This window comes from Nanorana parkeri, unplaced genomic scaffold (assembly GCF_000935625.1).
Source record: "Nanorana parkeri isolate BGI_ZX_2015 unplaced genomic scaffold, ASM93562v1 scaffold3369, whole genome shotgun sequence".
In the NCBI taxonomy this organism is placed as follows: Eukaryota; Metazoa; Chordata; class Amphibia; order Anura; family Dicroglossidae; genus Nanorana; species Nanorana parkeri.
Genome location: NW_017309637.1, coordinates 12,306 through 12,892, shown reverse-complemented (window position 1 = coordinate 12,892; position 587 = coordinate 12,306). Strand labels below are relative to the sequence as shown.

General features: G+C 48.6%; 1 protein-coding gene across 1 annotated transcript in view; it reads left to right on the top strand.

The window, feature by feature from the left end:
- Positions 1–210, top strand: part of EIF4A1 (eukaryotic translation initiation factor 4A1) — a 20,186-nt gene extending 19,976 nt beyond the window's left edge. The window contains 1 exon segment of the mRNA XM_018574922.1: positions 30–210. Within this exon segment, the coding sequence (XP_018430424.1) occupies positions 30–178 (149 nt within the window). The 3' untranslated portion in view covers positions 179–210.
- Positions 211–587: the final 377 nt, after the last annotated feature.

The following is a 587-nucleotide window of genomic DNA, read 5'->3' as shown; positions in this document are numbered from 1 at the left end:
CTCCTCCTCTCACGCGCTCCTTCTCTGTAACAGGATCGGCAGAGGTGGCCGTTTCGGTAGGAAAGGAGTCGCCATCAACATGGTGACCGAGGAAGACAAGCGCACCTTGAAGGACATTGAGACATTTTACAACACAACCGTTGAAGAGATGCCGATGAACGTGGCGGATCTCATCTGATCCGCCGCAGCCGCCGAGGAGATATTTAATGAAAAAAGAACAAAAAAATAGTATAACTGAAAATACAAAAAACACCCTTTCTGCCCCGGCGGCCCATCCCCCCCACCATAGGAGGGCGCACGCGGGCAGGGAGGAGCCGAACAGCTTTCTATTAAGCCCCTTTAACGTTTGGGCTTCCCCCCATCCCCCCCCCTTCCTGTATGACTTCAAATGATTTATATTACTTTTTTGTTTTTTTCAAATAAATGTTATTTTGAGGTATTGTGACCGTAAAACATTTGTTTGTGTTTTTTCTGTAAACTTCTCTCATGTGCTCCTCCTCCTCTCATGTGCTCCTCCTCCTCATGTGCTCCTCCTCTCATGTGCTCCTCCTCCTCTCCTCTTCTCCTCCTCCTCTCCTTTTCTCCTC